This window comes from Gymnodraco acuticeps, unplaced genomic scaffold, assembly GCF_902827175.1.
Source record: "Gymnodraco acuticeps unplaced genomic scaffold, fGymAcu1.1, whole genome shotgun sequence".
Taxonomy (NCBI): Eukaryota; Metazoa; Chordata; class Actinopteri; order Perciformes; family Bathydraconidae; genus Gymnodraco; species Gymnodraco acuticeps.
Window position 1 is genome coordinate 1,928,008 of NW_022989983.1, and position 21,074 is coordinate 1,949,081.

At 43.4% G+C, this 21,074-nt stretch overlaps 1 protein-coding gene across 3 annotated transcripts in view; it reads right to left on the bottom strand.

Moving 5' to 3' along the window:
• ndrg3a (ndrg family member 3a) overlaps positions 1–21,074 on the bottom strand; it is a 42,248-nt gene that overhangs the window by 9,332 nt on the left and 11,842 nt on the right. For 2 of the 3 annotated variants that reach the window (XM_034212241.1, XM_034212243.1), the window contains exons 2-3: positions 12,111–12,194; positions 8,402–8,434 (exon numbers count right to left, since the gene is read on the bottom strand). In XM_034212241.1, the coding sequence (XP_034068132.1) occupies positions 8,402–8,434; positions 12,111–12,167 (90 nt within the window). In that variant the 5' untranslated portion in view covers positions 12,168–12,194. Of the gene's footprint in view, positions 1–3,126; positions 3,474–8,401; positions 8,435–12,110; positions 12,195–21,074 lie in introns of those variants that run through there. The other variant, XM_034212244.1, reaches the window with a different exon arrangement.

Sequence of the window (21,074 nt, forward strand, 5' to 3'; positions counted from 1 at the left end):
GTTCAGTTATTTTCAGCTTTCCAAACTAGCAGAGGAGTTTGGGAACTACATCCTTGAGCATTCTCAGTGTTGCTGAACAACCCATCAATGATCACTGGGGATGCAGCTGAGGGCTGTTTCCAAATCTACAACATGTGTCCATGTTCATTGTAGTGGATGTCATCAAACGCAATGGCACAGCGCTAATATTTGGACACTAATGGAGCTCTATTGCATGGAAAGACGAGCTACAGTCGCTCAGGCTACACAGACAATGTTATTAGTGACATACGATAGTTTCAGCTTTGAGAAACAATTACATTTACCACAACGCTTTATCAAGGCTGGAAAACAGCTGATTTTAGATTTCCTTAAAGTAATCAGCCATTGTCGACAACATTGGAGTCTCAGATTCAGGATGCAAAGCATGCACCGCTCCTCCAGCACACATTCCTTGTAGCCTTGGACAAACAGAGCACAGAATAGGCTCACTGGGAAAGTCTTTTCAGTCCATTTATCCGAGGGTCTGAAACTCAGTGCATTCACAAAGTATGACTGCAAAAATAAAATGTCTTTGCAGAACCCATTAACATTCCAAGAGCTCACACCAGCTCCCTTCCCTACATAGCCTTTGTTTGAATATCTTCATCTATCCAACATGAGCAAAGAAGACATTCAATGGTTTTAGCTGACACCCACTGGAAGACTCTGAAATGTGATTAAGATAAATCAGGGGGATTAGTTAAAAGATGACAACAAGAGGCCGTCATGAATGTTTCATGAGCCAGTGATAAAGGAAGTGACATAACGGGAAGCGATAAAATATACAGGAAGTGATAAAGCCAGAATCACAGCATCACAGAAACACACCCAAGGTCAGCATGACATAGCTACGTGTGTGTGTGAGTGTGTACTGCACGGGCGTAGCCGAGCGCTCGCCTGGTCTCAAGGACCACTGGTCATCAATAATAAAGAGAGCGTGTGCGGACGAGAGGCACCGGTTACGGCTGACAGACACAGAGTCCGACTGTGTCGCCCTCCGGCTCACCACTGCAGACATTTGTCCGATGGATGTGTGTCACACTCTCCACAGAGGTGGTGAAGCGACTTTCTCAAGGACGAGGCTGCAGCAATATACATCTGCAATCTGTAGTGGACACAGTAACACAAAAGGAACAAATGCTGCTCTCGTTGTGTGGGAGTTGCTATAGAGATAAGGCAGTCGCACAAAACATGAAAACCAATGGAAACGCTCAGTCTGTGTGCTACAATGTAACCTCTCAACCGGAGATGGAACAAACCATGGAGATACTGTGTTGCGGACAGTTAGCCTTGCACCTATCAGAGACCTTTCCACAGGAGATAATGAAGTGACTCTGCAACCTCGGCCTGGTGGGGGTGCAGAACAACCTGTAATAGACTCAATTTGCTACTGCAGAATTGTTTAGCTTTGACACAAGGACAGAGTCAAGGGCACTGGAAAAGAGAGGCTTTGCTCTAAGAAACAAGGCAAACGCACGTGTGCAAATGCAGGCCTTCTGTCATGTACTGAACAGTCGCTGGAGAAAGCAGGCAAGTACGCCGGTCCAGAGATAGGCAGTACATTTAAAGAAAAAGGTGATGGGAACCTAGTGGGGGGAGATGATTAGATAAAACAAAAATATAGCCTGGAAGGCGGTTTGGAGGAAATGGAGCGTGAAAGCAGGGACAGAGAAAAAAGAGAAGACAGGAGGAGTCCTGTATGACTAAGAGAAGGATGCGTCTTAAAACAGAAGGGCCGCATTAATGTATCATGCCTTTCCAATCATGTCCTGGCAAAAAAAACAAGGGGTAGAGAATAATGGAGAGAGATTACCCTTTATGTATCCATTTAGCTCCTGGTGACATAGCTGTATTGATCTGGGAGTGCTGCCTCCCACCATTTACTTTCACAGATATGTGTGTACACACAGCAGCATCTCAAGAAATCAGACGCGGGGTGTGGCGGCTGGCCGACAGCTATAGAAGGAGAGCACTGGAACCCTTTTGTTGTCTTTAATACATCCATGGCGGCTAGTAGAAGGACAATAAGTGTGTGTGGATGTTTTAGGGGCAGGTGAGAGAGGAATACAGAGTAGGGGGTTGTGCTTTGAGGAGAGGGGCTTCATGAGGCATTTGGGTGTGTGCTCCCACAATCAAGGAGGGTGAAGGAGGTTAAAAAAAAAAGGAGAGGAATGTGTAAGTCTGCTCCTCTTCCCGCAATCCCTCCCTTATCAATCCCTCCTCCCCCTCCTGCCTGTTTTCCACGCCCTGCCAGGACAGACATCAATCTCCCCAGAGAGCAGCATTACAGGGCAAGAAACACCAAGCAGCCCCCATCAGGCTGCAAAGCAATTCAACGTACACACAGACACACATGTGTACTGTATGCATGTTCTCCAGCGGGATCATCCCAGGTACATGTCCCCCTACTCTCTTTGCCACAAACACAGCCCCCCTGCCTGCAGCACACATCATGAAGCAGGGGGAGGAAACGGCTAACTCTCTGCACAAAGTCTCTGCAGCAGTGATTTTTGTCGTGCAGTGTGTGTAGGGGTGAGTGACCTCCCTGCTTGTTCTACGTGATAACAGAATTAGAAAACACAATGCTGGCACTATGAGCCATCTACAGCCGCTCTCAGGCCAAACACGCATTCCTGCAGTTATTGAAAGACCTGAAAATACTCATTTGAGACGCACTGGAACACGCAACCCGAAACACAGAACAGAAACACTGACTGCACGTACACATCATTTTGTTGTGGCGTTTGCAGATTCAGAGACACTTGGGCACTGAACACATGCATCTTTCATACCCTCACATTAAAATGCACCACTGCACCCTGAGCATGTTTAGGCTGTGCAGACCGCACACATGGACACGACACACACACACACACACACACACACACACACACACACAGAAAAAGCCCAAAGTCACAGCCGTCTGCTAAACGTGGTGACAGGCAAGCCAGGAAAGACCCCCCACCAGCTTTTCCCTTCCCAGAGCCAGCTGCTGTCCCCTGCTTTAGGGAACCCGCACAACAACCCCCCCCCCACCACCACAATATGAATCTGCAAGGACCAAGCCAGGTGTGTCATAGCAGGCAAGATGCATTTGTCACTCACCACTCCATTCCCAGAGCATGCAATCTGGTCCAGGTCCAGAATAGCTGACATGTTTTCCCACGCAGGAGAGCAGAGTGTTATGCTATGTGCAAGTGTGTGCTGGGCAGCTCTGAAGGTCTCCAAGAGCAGGAGGAGGAGGGCGGGAGTGTGATAGGAAGGGAGGGATGTGAGGGTGAGGCAGCAGCGACAAGGAAGACGGAGAAGAGAGGGAGGAGAAAGACACAGCAGAGGAAGTGAGGAGGAGATGGGTAAATAATCTGAATGGAAGCAGAAGAAGGAGGAGGGGTCGGATAAGATGCAGAGAGAACAAGAGAGGATGTGGGAAAGAGAGCAGGGAAAAAGAGACAGAGAGGGGGAGGAGAGTGAGACTGCAGTTTGTGCTTTGTAGTCACAGCGCGTCCGTGCATCCAGCCACCGGTGCGTCTAATTGGATTGCAGCGGGTCAGGTGGGTAGAAGGAGAGGGGTGGCGCTTAGAGGAGAAAAGAGGAGGGGGAGGGTGGATGGAAGATGGGGTGCAAAGGATGCAGAGGCAGACCTGGAAAACGGGCAGGCTGCTGACGTCACAGCGTGATAAAGTGAAGAGAGAGGAGGCTGACTTTGACAGCTTTCCTGGGCTGCATCAGCAAAATGGCTGCTGAGATTTAGCATCAATCGCCCAGACTCACGTTCGCTTCACCTTGCTGAGGGAGAAGAGTGAGTGACCTCAGCATCCGGATAACAAACACCTCAACACCTCAGACCCTGATATAACCCTGCAAAAGAGTAGTGTAACATGCAGCATACACCATCAATAGCTCTGCTGCCAATGTCACTGCAGCACTAGCTCCAGTATTCGTCTCAGTATTGATATTCAGCAGATAACCCTCATTATGTTGCAGGCTTACTGGAAAGTAAAACCCACAACGAGCTACTATTTTTACACACCACCCTACATGAGGATCCATTTCCTCTGAACCCGTCTCTGAATCATTTGATCCACATAGTTTATTGATTTCTCCTTTCCTACTCTCCTCTGTCGTCTGCTAGCAGTGCAGAGAGTCACGCTTCTGTGTGAGACAGACAGCTCTGTGCAGCCAATAAATAACATGCAGACAGCACAGAGTGGGTGGGCTTACAGAGAGAAGGGGGACTTCATTGGTGGGTTGGTATAGCAGCATGTATGGTTGCAAATTCTCCTCTAAATGTTCCCTGTCCTAACCCACAGAGGGTGCCACTGACACACATGTAATGCATGTATTTCAGGAAATAAACACTTGATATGCAGACGAGACAAACAAGTTAACATGTACTGCTTTCGCAACGCAAGGTTTGCAAAAAACAAATAGTTTGCAGTGTGTTTATTACCATGTCCGGTCATTCAAGGCACATTGTGGAGAGAATATGACTCATTTGACGAATACTGTGACGTTACACCAGATTATGATGTTCAACTCATGACGATTGTGTGTGGAACACATGTTTACCGTTTCCTCGACAGAGCAGGAGCCTCTTTGTGTCACACACTGACTGTATAAAGGTCACACACAGTCATTGTGTCTCAGCAGGGCTCCGCGGTCTGAGGAGCAACACGGCCATGCAATGCGCTCGGATCTGCAAAGCTAGTTCTAGTTAGAGCTTTGCATCGACACTGCCAGAATCTGAGGTTTATTACCTCTCGTAAATCAATTTGATTTGATTCAAATAGCCCAATATTACAGATCACACATTTGTCTCAAGGGGCTTTAATTTGTGTACAGCATGCAACGCCCTCTATCGTTAGACCCTCGCAGCGGACAAGGAGAATCCCCCAAAGAAACCCCACGATGAACAGGGGGGAGAACCCTCAAGACAGCAACAAATGAGGGACACCTCAAACATGGAAAAGATGTCCAAGCATATTAAACCTGCACAAGCATAGGACATTTTTATTAAACTGTGGTAATTTGTTATGACGTGAAGTATCACATGACAAAGGACATTTTTATAATCCGTCTCAGACTACATATCTGCGACAAAACACATTTAAAATAGATGATCAACGACAGTGAAGCATAGTGGACTAAAAAACTATCACCCAGGCCTCGAGCCACACAGTGAACAGGCTTATGGCGCCCTCTGCTGAGCTTACTGAGACAGTGAAGAACACAAGAAAGCCAAAGACATGACTTGGCAGCCATTTGTCTGAAAAGCTTCTACTTGTCTTTGTGTAGCAACGTTACAAGGTCAAAAAGACAAACATTTAACAAAACCGGACATAACCAGGAAATGACAAACCTTTAATGACTAACAACACATTACAGGGCACGTTACTCCCTCACTGGAGTGGGACCATGGGACAGCTCAACAAAATCACGCCTGTTAGCTCTCCTGGCTCCAAAACGGTGGAACTAGTTCACCATTTATATCAAGACAGCAGATATCTACACATCTTCTGCTGCAGACCTTACAGGTTAGCACTTACAATGGTTTGGCCTATTGAGAACTAATGTACTTGCAGGATTCATGCTTTTTTGAGGTTGTGTTTTCATGTTAAATGATGCACTTATTGTAGGTTGCTTTGGAAAAATGTTCAGCTAAATGAAATGTAATAATAGAGATACAACTGTAGTGTCACTGCACAGAGTACAAGAACTATGGCAGTTAGCATATAACCAGAAGTGCAAACCTTCTGGATAGTATTAAAGTGCAGTGTAATGTATAGTATATTATAAATATGACTGATAACAACAAATTATCTAATCGTGCAAATTACAAGCTAAAACATCACATGCATTCAGATCAATGGAAACCATCTCAACATTTTGCTCTCCACCACAAACACCATTCACCCTGAGATGTTCTATTTTTAAAATGAACAGTCAGCCATTTCCATGAAGTAACCTGGCGTTCCAGAGTATGCACTTTAAAACCCAGTCGGTCTCATGGGTGGCTGAGGCTGAGTCACACCTTCCTCCCCCTCCTCACGTCTCTGTGGTGTAAGCAAGACATCTGGTCAAAACTGCAGTACCACACCCTCCATGTTCTCCTCTCTGACCCCACCCCACCACCACTATAACCGCCCTCCTCCTGCAGGTGCAGAGGGTGTGATACGTTGCAGTACCTATGGGCGCCTCTAGTAGGAGCTTTAGTTGTAGTCTAGAGGAGAGCAGCTGGATTTGTCCTCCAGCTGCAGGAATGTCACATCATCTCTTAGAGTGATGGTGTAACGTGAGGACCCCTCCCCCACACACGATATATATTCTTATGATGTCTGCTGCCTTGAACTGCATGTACGCTCTAGTAGTTTTTATATTACTAAACTGATTAGATTGTGGTAGTCAGCTGCAAACAAATAATGCTCCTTATTTAAATTACATCACATTGGAGCTTATATCAGTTCATGTAAAACCAGCAAGCAGAAGCCTGTCCCACACAGAACATGCTTAAGATTAACATCGCAAAAAGTATATTCCATTTTTTATATTTGACACTGAGTGGAAGAAGCAAACATTGACTCATGTGTGAGGAATGCATTTTTATATAGCCAATATTTTGGGTTAAACAGCTTGCAACGGGGATACTGCAACTTATCCCAGAGACTGGGGATATTTGCTAAATTGCTATTCAGGATAGCTAACTCCTTTGTTTCAGAATGTCGCCCCTTTAAAACCAAATAATACATACATTTTCTAACATTTTCATCCAAAAATTCAGAAGGAGGATATTTTCTTGCTGCTCTTTAAATAAAACAACAAGTTCTAGTTATTCTTAAGATTTCAACTCATTTGACATAAGGCCTTTTTCATAAGAGACATTGTGTCTCGTCATTGTGGGAAAATCTCTATTCAAATGATATTCTATATGCAATTCAGTTATTATTTAAGAACCTGTGCTTTTACTGGTTTGATATGCAGAAATGTCTTCCATGAAAGAGGACAGGTATTCTATCCATCGAGTTCACACTGTGTTGAAAAGCATTCCAAACAGCCCTACGAGGATCTGTCTGAATAATTCCTTTGGACTCCTGAATGTGACTGGGTGAGGTCAAAATGGCTGCCATGGAAAATAGGTTGAATACACTTAAGTCTGCCTCAATTCCTCTGAGACAATCCTGGTTCAATTGTGTCTTTAAAGTACAACTGCAGCAGCTGATATGAATCCCATAGAGGGGGAGTGCAAAGGAATATGGCACTCAAATGATGAGCAGCTGCAGCATGTGATGAATGCTAATGTTTCAGTGACAATGCAGACAGGATCGGAGCATGTAGCATGCTCCTGCTAACATGCAATCCTCTCCTCCTGTGCCTGCAGGAGCTATATTTAGCTCTGCTGGGATGCTGGATGCAGCCATGACTGCAGAAAGTAAGAGGGAGGAAAGATTTAACCCTTTGCTGCCTTGATGCTCATGAAACACAGCAGACAGAATGCTCGCCAGTGGGGAGTCAATGCTCATGCAAGAGACTCCTTGCAAGGAAAGGAGGAGGAGGGCTGGCAACCCCGCTCCCGACGCAGAGAAACCATCAAAGAAAGGTCTGGAACAGTGCCCGCTCAAGGCCAATCCAGCTTTTTTCTTTAATGATAATTATTAACACATCAAAAGATCTGACTGTGGTTGAAATGCCGCAGCTTCTGTAACACAGAAACAATCGCATCTTGCCGTAGAAGACTTTTTCTGACACAACTATAAAAAGATATCTGGAATCGCTGCACTTGTATATCTCTTCCCGACATGTACTAAAAACAGGACAGTCTCTAGGGGAAGTGTTCTAACTGAACAACTGGCCACGTTATTTGTAAAGCTCTGCAGAGGAGGATGAGTCCAATAAGTCCTCGGTGTATTTACTTTGATGGCACGTTGCCATTATTGCAGGGTTTGGTAGTAGCACAGGGGAGCGAGGGTGTGTTGCTAAAGGCTTTGTGTTTAGAGCAACAAGCAATCGCAATGCTTACTTCTTATAACGTATATCCAGAACCACCAATGTGATTGGATGTTAGCTTTTCATATCAGGACACATGATCTGCAGTCCACAGAATCACTAAAAAGTGACTAACATATACATCCATGCAAAACAAAGAAAACCTCAATGTAATAGGTTTAATATAAAAAATAGAGCCAATCATTTTAAATGTCTATTACTTAACCTATATGTCACCAGCGTGTGTTGTGCAGTAAATACATGCCTGTGAGGATGAATGTAGGGCATGTAAACAAGGAGGGGGAAGGCAGAAAGCCCCAACCCCCTTCTTCTTACACAACAGCATCCCCTAAATCAGGGCATAACAAAGCGTTGTGAGGGAGCGGAGAGCAACACTCACCTGGCAGTCGAAATCCTGAAAGTTGCGAGCATTCTGCAAGAAAAGAGAGAGGAGGATTACATACACACCATGCTCAAAGACGCATTTAACAGAGGTTCCAACTATTCATGTGTGAACAGATGGAATAAATACTGGCATTGTCACACTTTTTTATAAGCTCCAACCCTCCTGTTGTCTTCGGGTCAAATCTGACCGATTTAATACTTTCATCAATCATAACTTTTTTGTTTTCCATTCGATTGCATTAAAGCTTCATGAAATCCTTCACAGTAGAGATTTGAACATATACAATCGCTGATCACCACTTTCATTGAATGTTTTAGTCAACTTTGTAACACCATGGTGTTCCCGGTCAAAACTGACCGCCATAAAGGAGAGGAATTAGTAACCATCCGATCGATCACACACACACACACACACACACACACACACACACACACACACACACACACACACACACACACACACACACACACACACACACACACACACACACACACACACACACACACACCACACACACACACCACACACACACACACACACACCACACACACACACACACACACACACACACACACACCACACACACACACACACACACACACACACACACACACACACACACGTAGTCTGATACAATATGTACAGTTTGAAAGGGTGTTAAATTAAATTAGGTGATGATTAATGGTTTTTGTGTTAATGTAATAGCAGTTAAAACACGAACACCAAAGTAAGGGGGGGGGGGGGAACGAAGACAATAGGAGGGTTAAGGACTTAAAATGAGATCTAAATATTTGGTCATCATGTATATAAGTTCTTAGTTTGATTTCAGCCCATTTGAGCAGTGGAATCTAAGAAGAGAATTGTGACACATTGTGGCGAGCACTTTGCGTCGTTGTTTATGGATCTATTTGTCCAACTGTTTGTGACGCACCCTGTAAGGACTTTTAGGAAACTCATAATGTTCTTCTGTGAATGATAAATCATCACCATCGACACTTTGGGGCATGTGATGCAACATGAGTTTCGTTCTTAACATCCCAACAGCCTGACTCTTCACATATAGGACATAAACAAATGGCATTTCTTTACAGAGAGTGTGTTCCCACTTCCCAGTGTGCGGTTTGTCTTTGCTCAGACAGCAGGAAGCTACAGATCGATGGGCAGAAAAGCGAGAGTGGGCGGCAACAACAACGAGGATTGTTGAGGGATTCGGTTGTAGGACAGACCGGTGGGTACATGGGGGTGTAGAGGCAGATGGTGGCTACAAAGCAGCTCCCACTTTCTTCTCTCTTCTGATGGAGCAGAAATCCTGGTGAAAACATGATTCTCGTCTACGCTCTTCTCTTGCTATAATGCAGCCGTCTGGTTCTGAAGTATTGAATTAGAATCAGCTTAATCCATTGTAGAGACAAGAGGACAGGAAGGAACTAAAAGTGTTTACTCTGATTGCAACAGGGCTGTGCTGAATATCTTTTGCTTCATTTAAAGCTGACACACACACACACACACACACACCTGCATCTGAAATAAAGCTTTGGTGTCATTTTATTACCTCATCAACAAACAAAAAAGGAAAATAATGGATTTGTCTGTATTGTGGTTATACAGACGCTCTTTAAGGCGTTGTTAGATGCTGCCAGGCCTTCCCGGTCGAAGCAGGTGTGTTTCTCCATTTGTGTATAAGAGCAAACTGTTTTTTCAACGCAGTGAAAATGTAGTTTTTTAAAGGATAAACACCAACATGTAATGATGACGATGCTTCTTTGGAAAACATGTAATGAATATTGCATTTGTAGACGTACACAAACCTATACCAGGGGTGTGAAACTCAATTTCATCTCGGGCCACATTAGCATCATGGTTGCACTCAAAGGGCCAGTTTTATATATAAGACTATATACAAAATAAATACATATATAAATATTTAATATATATAAAATAATGTTATTGCCCCATCATTGGATTATCATTGGATAGGGTAATAACTTCATCATTAACTACGTCTGAAAGCAGAAGTCTCTTCAGTGAGAAAGTCACAAAATGATTTACAAAGAAAAGTGAAATTCTGGAAAAAAAGCAACAAAAAAAAAGAAAAAGTGACATTTTGAAAAAAATAGGATTCTTATAAAAAGAATACACAGTTGAGATGCATTGTGGGACATGTAGTTTATGGGCAACGTGCTTCTGTTAATCGGCATGTAACCGTATAATAAACATATTATATTCTTTGCAAGCTCTTGTGGGACCACACAACATGAAGTCACGGGCCGGATTTGGCCCCCGGGCCTTGAGTTTGACACCCCTGTACTATACCATAACCACTGGAAACGTATCATCTTATTCTACACATAGTTTAACACTAATAATATAAGTGTAGCTAAATATTTTCTGCAACTGTGCACAAATACAGGCTTTTAACACGATGACTAAAGATGCAAAACAAATCCACATTAGAGTTTGAACTAGAGTCCAAACAGCTCTAGATTACGGCAGGGTTCATATTTCCATGGAGAAAATAGCCTCAGGTTTATTACTAAAACAAGCAAGGCATATTTCAGAAGCACCTTCATGAAGGTCGTGCTTCAACATGGGGAGAGTGATGACAGTTTTTATCAGCTTATTGCAAGTAATCTGATTTGCCAAAGATTTGATGCAACCGTTTTACTCCTTGTACAAACTGTTGCACTATATATGGAGTTATCTCTTATCACGAGTTGTTCTCTAATGCACATTATACTTTGAAGCTCCTATAATCATACATAGGTAACCGCTAATTATAGTCTTCACTTTTATGGCTACTTTGCGGCTTTGACAGTACTCACCTACCTGTCTGCATCAATAGTCATACATGTACAGTGTATGTGTAATCTATAATCATTTCTACATATGATCAGAGTCAGAGACAAATCCTTCTTTTTTATAATCACTATTGCGTCTTGATCACCATCTGCTTTCAACACTGTTGGTTTGACTTTTAAATGAGCTGGCCACTAGGTGGAGTGAGAGGTCAGTGTCCCCGTTCTGAGTGAGTTTAAGATGTGTCTTCCCCCTGTCACCCCACACAGGGTCAGCCATGTTACTGCTCATCGTTCAAAGCCACCTCTGATGTGCTGCCATCCCCTCAGAGCTGATGCATTACTCACATCTCCCTCCTGAGTGTCTGACAGTTGCCCGAGGCGAGAACAAAACCGTCTTTCTAATCAGTTAATCAGCAGTTGAGACGGAACAGGGCAGAAGAGGATTGGGAAGAGCTTTGATGTGTCGTTGTTTTTTTGTGCCGTCGCTCACAAATCTTTCAAGCTGGAAATGAAGAGATGCGTTTCTTAAAGTAGCTCCTTTGATGTCTCTCTGTCTTTTCTCTCTCTGGATGTCTGTTGTTAAACGCCTCACATCTATTCTTCTCTCTAGCCTTATTTCGTCTATAACGTTCTTTTTTACTCACTCCCTTCTTTTCTTTTCCCCCTGTCAAGCGGATATGAATAATTCACTTTGATAAACAGGACTGCAGAGTATGCATGCGTGGTGTATTAGTGTATGTATTTGCCTGGGAGGACCATATGATGTGATCGTTCCCTTTCAAATGTGCACCACATGACTGTTTAGTTTGCAAACCGTGTGGTTCTACATATTAGTTCAGGTGCACAGATGTTTGCATGTCGCCTCAGGGGCTTGTTTTCACTGTCCTGAACTCCCCACAACTCACCTTATTGGTCAGCAGCGGCTTGATCTCAGTCAACTGTACGTCCTGCAGCTCATCCATCTTGCTGTCTTGTCACAGTGAATCACGCTGTCGAAGAAGAAAGAAAGAAAACATTAGATTTGCTATTAATTAAAGAAATAATAAGGAAAATGGCAAAAGTGTTAAATTAACACATTTCTTTAAACTCAGAGGGTGTCTGGATTCATATTTGATGTATGATTTATCATGTTTGATGGTAGCTGTGACAAATAATATGGGCTTATTGCCAATGTTGATTATTTTTCAATTTTCCATGTAGCTTAACTCGTTGGCGTAATTTGCATCACGTTTTGACAAATGGACAACGTGCTTTGATAAGAGCAAGGCTATCTGGCTAAGCTGAATCTTATTTCCACTTCAGAGTGACTCTGGTATTGCTAATGAGATCATCTCTTTGAGTGGGCCATGATTATCGTCATCAGCTTCTGAAGGGCGGCAAGACAGAAACAGACGAGGAAACTCTGGTTTAGACTATCACATGTCTGAACAAAGAGAAAATGAAAAATGATCATGAAATAAAGAGAATAAGGATAAGAAACAGGAAGTGGGGAATGTTCTGCTAGATAAATGCCTTATAGGATGAAATCAACGTTAGGTGCAGAACGTTATAGCAACCCCTACCAGCATGAGACTGAAGGAGGTAGCAGCAGGTACCTACGTCAAAGGTCCGGCCCTGACTAGTTATTTCTCTCTATTAGGGCTGCAACAAACGACTCATTTGATAATCGATTCATCTATCGATTAATGAAACGATTAATCGACTATTCGGACTATTACTGTATGCCTTGCACAATTTCTCAAGCGCTCTTATTTAGCCATCGACTTTTAGATTTAGCTTGAGGTTGTTTTAGGCATGTGGAAACTAACAATGAAGACAATAAAGATGAATACTTGATTCAAAAATACATATTATTAAATTAACTAAACAAATTGTGAACAAAATTAACATTGCTTTTTATTTAAATTAAATAAATAATATTTCACATCAAAAGAAACAACAGTGTTTTAACAAATCGTATTCAATAATCTGATGACAGATCTGTAAACAGAAGAGCTGAAACTTTAACAAAATAAAGAGTAACTCAGTTTCCTCTAATCATTAACCCATGTTTGTATAATGTAGTTAACTCCGTGTGTTGCTGCTAGCATACATAATAACACCTGACGTGGAAACGTTACTCGTGGATGGGGCTACAGAGCTGCTTGAAAGACAGTCGAACCCGGTACATTCCTCCGTCTGAATGTGGTGCACTTTTGATAAATGTTTAGACAAATTGCTCGTGTTACCGCCCTTACATGCTGAACTCTTATTGCACTTTTGGCAACGAGCATTGTCCACATCGAGACGGGTAACATTTAACCACACCTCGGAGCGCGTTCTCTCCGCCATCCCCGCAGTGTGTTGCTGCTTGTAGCAGCTGCGTGTGTGTAAACTGCCCCGCCCCCTCGCACACAGACGGGGGGGAGATCTCGTCTGATCGAAAATACATCATAGACGCATTTGTTTGTCTTTTTGCATATTAGAAACGAGTTGGCGACACTAAGACTGCGATATAATGTTTTTGTAGCAATAATACATGACATATATTTTTTTAAATGTCTCCAGTACCGATAAAAAGACCAATAACGTTGGAGCTTAACGGCACGTAAAACACACGTGATGACGTCTCCAACGAATCGACGACTGAATTAGTTGGCAACTAATTTGGTCATCGATTTTAATCGATTAAGTCGATTAGTTGTTGCACCCCTACTCTCTATGGTACCTCTTGCTTTTGACTACATTGGCCGACTGTGATACGTGAATCAAGAGCCAGTGTTTTGCCCATTAGTTCTCCAAGAAAGGTCACCCTGCACTGCACGCACATGGTGTGCAAACATGCACACAGAGATTTAACAAGAAGCTCTAAAGCCCACCTCATTTGTTTTCCTCTTGAAGCCAGCCGTTTGTCCCTGCACATCATCACTGAACAAGAACAACACATAAGTGTCCAGGGTCCCCTCCCCCACTTTCCCTGAAATGGTACCTCTTTGGCCTTGCCTGTTTGCCCAAGGTGAGGACAGGAAGTGGTATTGAATTACATGGCATTGCCCACGAGGGTGACTCGTGTTGCAAATAACAGCAGATGGAGCGTTTGCTTCTTCTAGGTCAATGCTAACAACTGGAAGACGAAGCCAAATGGGCCTGCACCTCAAACAGCCTCGATACAGAAAGATCTCATTTATCAGAAGAGATGCACACAAAGCATGCAAGACAAACAAGAAATAAAAAGACAAATGTAATTGAGCAGAGGACTAGCCAAATTGGAGGAGCGGTTACAATAACGGAGTCTGAGCCAAACCCCCTGGAACGACCTTGAGATGCTAGTGTCAGATAACCTTCAGGGTGGGTCTGCTTCTAGCAGCCAACTTACAGCAGGAGGTACGTTATGTCTGTTTTAACAGCAGTTTCATCCTCCGATAGTCTGACATTGTTCTGTACAGACAGCTGCCTGTTGACGCATGAACTGGGTCAAAGGACACCCAGCTCTGGCAACAGATTGAAACTTGCCTGGAAACAACGCGAGAAAGCAGATGGGTACAACTGAGCACAATCTACACATTAGATAAAACAATGGAGAAAACACTGAGTGTTTGGAGCTACTCAGCAATCAGCATGTGGAGGGAAAACATGCCCTGCAAAATCCCTGCTGACAAATCCGGCTCAATGGCGGAACTAAATAATATTTAGACAAGAGAACAAGGAAATAAGAAAAACAAATACCCTGCATGCTTGAGCGGATTGAGCGTATTGGCTGGATCAATCCAACACTTCCTCAGGCTGTCACAGAAAGTGGGATGGAGGCAAAAGCTGCTTTAATTGTACAGTCTAGCCGGTAATCGAGGCGTTAAGGGAGACGGGGTCATGTTGAGCTTAAACCGACTGACAGACTGACTGGGTGGCTTTCACAGCCCAACCCCACTGACCCCTTTTACCGGGTAACCCAGGCAACTAACCACCGTCACTCCCCCACCATCACCCTGTTCTTCTTCCTTTGGATTCCTACTGAAAGAAAACGTGTCTCCTGGGGGCTCCAGTGGATCTCAAACCTGCTTTAACCCGGAGCCAAATCACTCGAAATGAAACTAGATCGCATTTACCACCATCCCCACTCAGACCGACGTACTCCCTGCCTGCTCCACCATTCAGCATGCGCAGCGGTTGCCATAGAGACAAAGCTGGTTGCCGATGTTTATTCTAAACTGGGCTAGCCCCGAGGGACAGATGTGAGGCAAGGAGACAAGGGGAATTTCTTTTGGTAGAAATGGAACAGAATTGAAATTGAGGAGCTCTAAACACGTGCTTTCAGGAGCGTTTACCCGCGACTATCCTAGGGATTCGAATGAGCCATGTAGACCTTCAGATATGACCGCCAAGTTTTGCGTAATTGGGACGGACAATCAGCGGAAGTAGTCCAAGATGACAGGAGGGAAATTTCATTTGCAATCTGTGCAGTGGATGAGGATGAGCGCGCTGATGGTGTAGAAGTCCCGTTAGCCTCGACCGCAGTGTCTGTTGTGTCAGATAGCTTCTCAAATGGTTCCCCTGACATAAGCATCTGTTTTACTCGGCTCTTCGGGCATTCAGATGGGATACACAAATTGCGTGCTTTCTCTCACATGATTTCCTCTTCTGTTTTTCAGGTCTGTTTCCCTGCACAGCGTGTAGCTGCCATTGGAGCCTCATCTCAGCATTTAAATATCATGCCACTCAGCCAGGGACAAGGAGGCTCTGCTGAGTGAACGAACGGCAGCAGAAACAAATCGTGTCCGAGGGAAAACCACATGAGGCCGTGAGTTCGCAGCAAAGATCAGCCGTCACTATAGCCTAGTGTCAGCGCTGCCTCTGGAAGACTTTTCAAATTTAACACAATTACTTAGAGCAAGGACATGATGAAATATGTCAGCTCAATAAATGGATAACTTATTTAGTATCCCTTCCTCTCTCCTCTCTTGTTGGCACCTCACACACACCCTCTCATCTCTATGGCTGTAAGGAAAGAGGACCTGCCTTTACCTCCATGCCAGGATACACATGTGGACACAGAGGCGTGTGCCAAAACACCTACTGTTGATATATGGCATCACTGCCAACACAAAGGATCCCTGTAGCTGCCATGTCAGCAGACGTCTCTGAGTGATCGATGAACACATCCTCACCTCTTCCTCCCACATTTTCCTCCGTTCCTCCCACATTTTCCTCCTCCTCCGCACTCTCTCTTGTCTTTGTCGATTCATCTCCATCTCACCTTGGGCCGCCATCAAGTCTGGGCAGGCTGCATGATGGATGACAAAGCCTGGCTGTGGTGCTGCTGACCCTCGCTTCAGCTGCTTCAATTAGTCTTCTTTATCGCCATAGCAACCGTGACTTCCTATTCACTGGTTGTCATCACTATTCACATCATGGACGTGTTTTGACACCGGCTTCTTTGGCTTCAGGTTGACCCAGGTGAATGTCACTGTTGTGACCTCAAATTAACCTGCCTGTTGAACTCTAAGGAGACACATCCATCAGGCGTATTGCCATGGTGATGTAGAGCAGAAATACATACTTCTTCACACTTTGTCGACCTTTACAGCAAAGATTAATGTATTCAAATAAATCTACCACAATAAAACATTCGCATTTTCTTGTAGGAAAATACAAATATGTACCCCTTTGACTTTGATAAAAACAAACAATTGGAAACGTCCAACTAGGACAGTTCCAGCCTAAAAAAAAACATAATAATCCAATCCATATATTTATGTTGCAGAGTAAAGAGCAGGTCCGTAATTATGCGTCTTTGGCCTAGGGGTGTAACGGTTCACAAAGATTTCGGTTCGGTACGTACCTCGGTTTTTAGGTCACGGTTCGGTTCGGTACGTTTTCGGTACAGCCGAAAAAATTATCACAAAACATAACATATTTTTTTGTTTTTTTTAATTATTATTAAACTGTGAATAATGTATTCACTCAAATAAATACAAAATATAATCAGGGGTGCACATAACTTTCTCAGTGAGGTACTCAGATGAGTACCTGGAGTCAGTGTTGGTATTCCAACTTCTGGCTCCACTCAAAGTTATTTGATGAAGCCCTCTGTATCGTGAACGTCAACGGGGGGAGGGGGGGGTGCTAGTGGAGTACTTCAGGAAAGTCGACGGGGGGGGGGGGGGGGGGGGGGGGGGGAGGCTAGTGGAGTACTCCGTGACCACAGCGCGTGACCGTTGTGATCAGCTGTTTTAGTCTCCCTCTGCAGCCGGTTGGCGTAGTTTTGGCACAATTCCGTTGTACAGACCGATGTTAACAGCAGCCCTGTCTGATATGGAGACCAACTCTGTCGTCCGATGATCTAACCGCCTTCTGGAAAAGCTTCACAGGTACGTCGGTACGCAAATGCGCTTTGTGACACAAGAGACAGTACGCATTTCGGAATGTTGCCGCGCATAAGTACCAGTTATGTGCACCCCTGAATATAATAAAATAAACATTAAGGTGCAGCATTTCGATGAACTGAAATAATCTGTATTTGAACTTTACTAGTAGCCTACTCACAAAACATAAACTATTAGTTTTGGGTTTTTAATTATTATTAAACTGTGAATATTCACTCAAATAAATACAAAATATAATAAAATAAACATTAAGGTGCAGCATTTCGATGAATTGAAATAATCTGTATTTGAACTTTACTAGCACCTAAGCAGCCAGTTTGACATTAGGACTTGCTTGTCATTGTATTTTCATGTTGTTTAAAGAAAGATGAACTTGTCCATATTGCTTGCTGAAAGGGCAGATCTGCTGGCACTAACAATGTCTCCTGCTGTGGAGAACACCCTCTCTAGGGACAGAGGCAGCAGATACAGCCAGGTAGCGCTTTGCTAACATGGCAACATAAGGATATTTGGCGTTTGTAATAGCTTTGGCTCGGTCTGAACTCTCTACGAGTGGTGGAGGCTTAAATGCTAGTGGGAGTTGGGTTTGCACTTCAGTCTTTTTTCTTTTGGTCCCGGTGATATTCACGTTCGGGTGATGCCTTTTCAAGAGTGTGCAAGTTTGATGTATTGCCAGCCGCGTAACCAATGTTAGTTGAACAATGCCGACAAACAGCTTTGGTTCGGTCCACCTGTCTTTGTCCGTCATCCTTGTACGTAACTGCGAAACCAAAATGTTCCCAAACCGGAGACTTCAATGATGCTGGAGGATTTTCGAGCTCAACTTTATCTGCGTTCGCCATTTCGACAGTTTCTCAAATTACTGACTACATTTAGATAGATAGATCTTTATTTGTCATTGTACAGGTACAACGAAATTACAATAGACTCAAGGTGCCAACACGCAACAACAAGATGCATTTGAATGCATCCTTCTGACCAGCTCTCATAGCATGCCTCTCGTCCAATGAAATGACTTGCTCTATGACGCGTTGAACCCAATGTGAGCAAATGACGCAGCACCTGAGATTACTTCCAAGAAGTTGTTCACGTTCTCAATTTTTTACGTTTAACGTTATATTCGTCCGGTACACACGTGTACCAAACCGAAAGGCCCGTACCGAAATTATTCGGTACGGGTACGTATACCGTTACACCCCTAGTCTTTGCATGCTTCAAAACATTATGGTTTATTTAGTATTTTTACTTCAGGGAAAAAGCCATTAAAGGCTTTTTCCCATGCCTCGGATCAAGCTCATATTAAAGGATGTTTTTTGTAGCATGCAAAAGGGTCTCTTGCTTGAAAGCAATCGCTAAAGAGCATACATTAAGATGAATGTTGTTGAGGTCTTCTGGTAAACATCTCCACTTTCTCCTGATTGAAATCATTTGAATAAAGATGCTGGCACTATGTAGACCCAGACATGAGGTACTTCTCATAAGTCGGTGTATTACATCCAGTAGATGATGATGGCTTGCCCCTTTTGAAGGAACATAAAGGTATACTTCATCTAAGCAATGTTATGCTTAGAAAGGGCAGCAGCAGAAAACGTTTATGCCCATCTGAAAGCAAGACCTGCCTAAAAAAAATCAATATCAGTTTGAGTATAATTTCTTCCTTGCTGTCCCAAGGCCCTTTCCATCAGGGAACTGAAGCCGTTATTCACACTTCTTTCAAAGCCACCCAACTCCTTACAAATGTGGTCATTTTTACCTCATAAAACAGACGTTACTGGTTTACCGCTGCCATTAAAAGGCTTTTTTTGTTTTTATTGTGACTTTGCTGAATACAAACTTACCCCTGTAAAACATGAAAGACACTAGGGCTGCTCAATTAATCGTATTTTAATCGCAATTACGGTTTTGGCTTGCAACGATTACGAAAACAACGTAATCGAAATAAAACGATTATTTTTTTATTATTATTATCTTTGGTTTTTCAGTTGAATTTACTTAAAGTTCAGGTTTTAATCAACTGTTAAAAACATACTGTTCACTTTTTTTTTCAATAAATGGATGTTTTCAAAGTAAATGGATAATCGTTTTTAATAATCGTGATAGCAATTATTGACCCAAATAATCGAGATTATGATTTTTGCCATAATCGAGCAGCCAATGACTAAGCAGCCAATTAGGGCAGTGTTAGACCAGTTGGCCACGACAGACTTTCTAAATGTAGCATACACTATAGCATCAACCAATTAATTTTTTTAGTGGGCTTTCCCATACGATAACATGCGTTCTGCTACCGCCCCCGTCCATACCAGTACGTGCTGGTACTCTTGTCTGCTTTTACTAACTGGGAGATGCTAACCGCCATACACTGTAGGTACCTCATAAGACCCCAATTAAAAATAATATCAACCATCCCTTTAATGAACTGCTTCAATCAAAAAGATCCAGCCCTTCATTTGGGGCACAGCTAATAACCAATTCCAGCAAGAGGAAGAAATGTCATCTGCCTGTCTGCTCTCTCGGAGGCAAATTATTCTAATGACTGTTCCCATCACAGAGGAACACAGGCATGTCTGTCCTCAACTGGAGACTCAGACTTCAGTCAACCCTTTACATCATAATAGAAAATAGGCCAGGACAAATTCCAGGGATACCACCCGCCTGCCAACCATGCAGAAAGCCTCACTTCTATGTCCTGCCTTCTATATGTGCTAGTTTTTTGGGTCATTGGGAAAAACAATGTATCCCGGCACAGTCACCAGTGTGGTAACGCCTTGCTCTTACACTGGGGGAGTTTTCCTTCCAGGGGAACGTCACCAGAACTTTCTTCCACCCTCCAAGTTTTCATAATCATGCCAAATCTGTGTTTACAGTTCCCAGTCCGCAGAGGAAGAAATCCCGCTGGAGTAAAGCTAATGGACTATGACGAGGCTCAGTTCCAGATTACTGCTCTAACCCAGGCTGTTTGGTAAGGGAATTAGAGGAGGGAAATCCATTTGTTTGGCATATCAGCAACCCACCCCTCTTTTCAGGTAAATAACAATCAGGATATTTCTAGACTGTTCAGTTCTGGTAAGAAGAGGGAATCTGGTCTGGAGTTTCCTCAATTGTTCTCCATCATGGAAACGCTGATCTATAGCACAGAACAGCTACCAATACTGTCAGCAAACATCCACAGCTGAACGAGCATCGAGACGGAGAGCACACACTCACATAATTCCCCATTGTTCACGTCTACTTAATTAAATGACAGCTTGCTCTCCTGGGGCTCCATCATCCTCCGTACAGCTTTTATTATTCCTCTTGACACAAGCTGATACATCTTGTTTTTTCTTCTTTTCACCCTATAAGAAAAACCTTGGCATTTCTGTGATGTCTTTTTCTGCCATGATTCTATCAAAACGGGCTATTGTTATCAATATCCCACTTCAAAATGTGGAACAACACTCACTACTTAGTTTGAAACCAACCTAGAAGTGAAGTTTGTTCCTTTGACATGATCTTGCTCGGGTGTAC